Source organism: Erpetoichthys calabaricus, chromosome 3 (assembly GCF_900747795.2).
Source record: "Erpetoichthys calabaricus chromosome 3, fErpCal1.3, whole genome shotgun sequence".
In the NCBI taxonomy this organism is placed as follows: Eukaryota; Metazoa; Chordata; class Cladistia; order Polypteriformes; family Polypteridae; genus Erpetoichthys; species Erpetoichthys calabaricus.
Window position 1 is genome coordinate 240036211 of NC_041396.2, and position 1870 is coordinate 240038080.

Sequence of the window (1870 nt, forward strand, 5' to 3'; positions counted from 1 at the left end):
TTGCAAAACTCACACACTGCAAATATGGGATGTCAATTGGCAAAAAAAAAATCTTAAAAATAAGAACAACCAAATTCAAGTGCACAAATGTATGTTGTATTAGCAGAACTAACTGACAATTAATTTTAAAACTTTCATGAATAAAAATCTGCAACAAGTGCAGTCCTCCAGAAACTGAATATGAGGCCCCTGCTCGCAGAAAACTGTTCTTAGTACACCATGTCTGTGCTATTGCAACAATTTATAGGTTATATTGTAATATACAGCATACTGTATTCTGTATCTCAGGTAGAACCTATCTTTATAAACAGTTTTTAACAAATGAATAATGTCTCCATGTAATGCTGACAAATGGACAACTATTTTGTTTTAGGAACTTCAAACAGTGTACGAGGAAAGGACCTTTTCTTACAACAAGATATGAATTTTTCAAAAACAAAGAATTCTCAGGAAAGTCAGTATTGCTTTGAACATATCAATGGGTCTTGTTCTAGATCATTAAGACCAGCCTTAATAAATGGAGCAATGTATATTTTCATGTCTGCAACAATACTAATAACACTTTGTGGGAATCTAATAGTAATATTTGTGATCTCACTTTTCAGGCAACTTCACTCACCCACCAACTTTCTGATCTTGTCTTTAGCTTGTGTGGATTTTCTTTTAGGTGCAGTGGTCATGCCTTATAGTATGGTACGTTCTGTTGAAGCCTGCTGGTACTTTGGAGAACTGTTTTGTAAAATTCATTCCAGCACTGAAATAATGATGCCAATAGCTTCAGTTTTTCATCTTTGTTTTATTTCCATTGACCGCTACTATGCAGTGTGTGATCCTCTACGCTACAAGACAAAAATTACTACATCAGTGGTGGCTCTGTTTATTGCTTGCAGTTGGCTTTATGCAATGTGTTTTGCTTTTGGAGTAGTGTTTTTAAATGTGCGTGTGGCAGGGATTGAAGACTACATCTTATTAAATGCCTGTGTTGGAAATTGTGGGTTAATTTTTAACAAGCAGTCTGGAGTGCTTGTGGCAGTTTTTGGAAATGTCATTCCAGGAGCAATTATGATGTTATTGTATGTTAAAATCTTCAGTGTTGCAAAAAAGCAAGTTAGATTATTAAATAAAATACCATGCAACAGCAAAAAACAAAAATCCCAAGAAAGTGAGAATAAAGCAGCAAAAACATTGGCAATTGTAATGGGAGTATTCCTTATTTGTTGGTCTCCTTTTATGACTGTCATAGTCATTGACCCTTTTGTTGGTTTCACTACACCTCATGTACTTTTTGATGCCCTTGGGTGGTTGGTATACTTTAATTCAACTTTTAATCCTGTTATATATGGGTTATTCTTTCCCTGGTTTCGAAAAGCCTTAAAAATTATTTTAAGAGGAAAATTATTTACTTAAATGTCATGTCTTTATTTACAGTATCTTCTGTTACCTTAATTTAGTTATTTTTTTAACTGACATTGTGCAAAATAAAAGCAAAATGATATACTGTATAGTAGTTCACATCTGTTACTCTATCACTCTGCAGATGCATTGGTATTTAAAAGGCTAAATAATTCTTAATTCAATGTTTATTACAAATGGTACTCATTTCTAATATAGTTTGAAATGTTTTTATTTGTGTTTCATAAATGTCAGCATGGTAAATAAGATGTTTGGAATTTCATTTACAAAATATAAAAAATATTAGCCATTAATTGCAAAAATATAACATTTGAAAGCATGCTGTGATTTCATTAACATACTTTGATTCTATGGTTCAGTGTGTGCTATATTTGTATACTGTAAATATACACAAATGACAAGCCATAACAATTTTCTGAAATGATATCGTTTTAAACTTTTAGTTTAGTAATATTAA

General features: G+C 32.0%; 1 protein-coding gene across 1 annotated transcript; it reads left to right on the plus strand.

The window, feature by feature from the left end:
* Nucleotides 1-413: 413 nt before the first annotated feature.
* LOC114647563 (trace amine-associated receptor 4-like) lies at nucleotides 414-1407 on the plus strand. The gene has a single exon (XM_028796183.2). It carries the CDS (start codon nucleotides 421-423, stop codon nucleotides 1405-1407), a length of 987 nt encoding a protein of 328 aa, XP_028652016.2. The 5' UTR covers nucleotides 414-420.
* The last annotated feature ends 463 nt before the right edge of the window (nucleotides 1408-1870 follow it).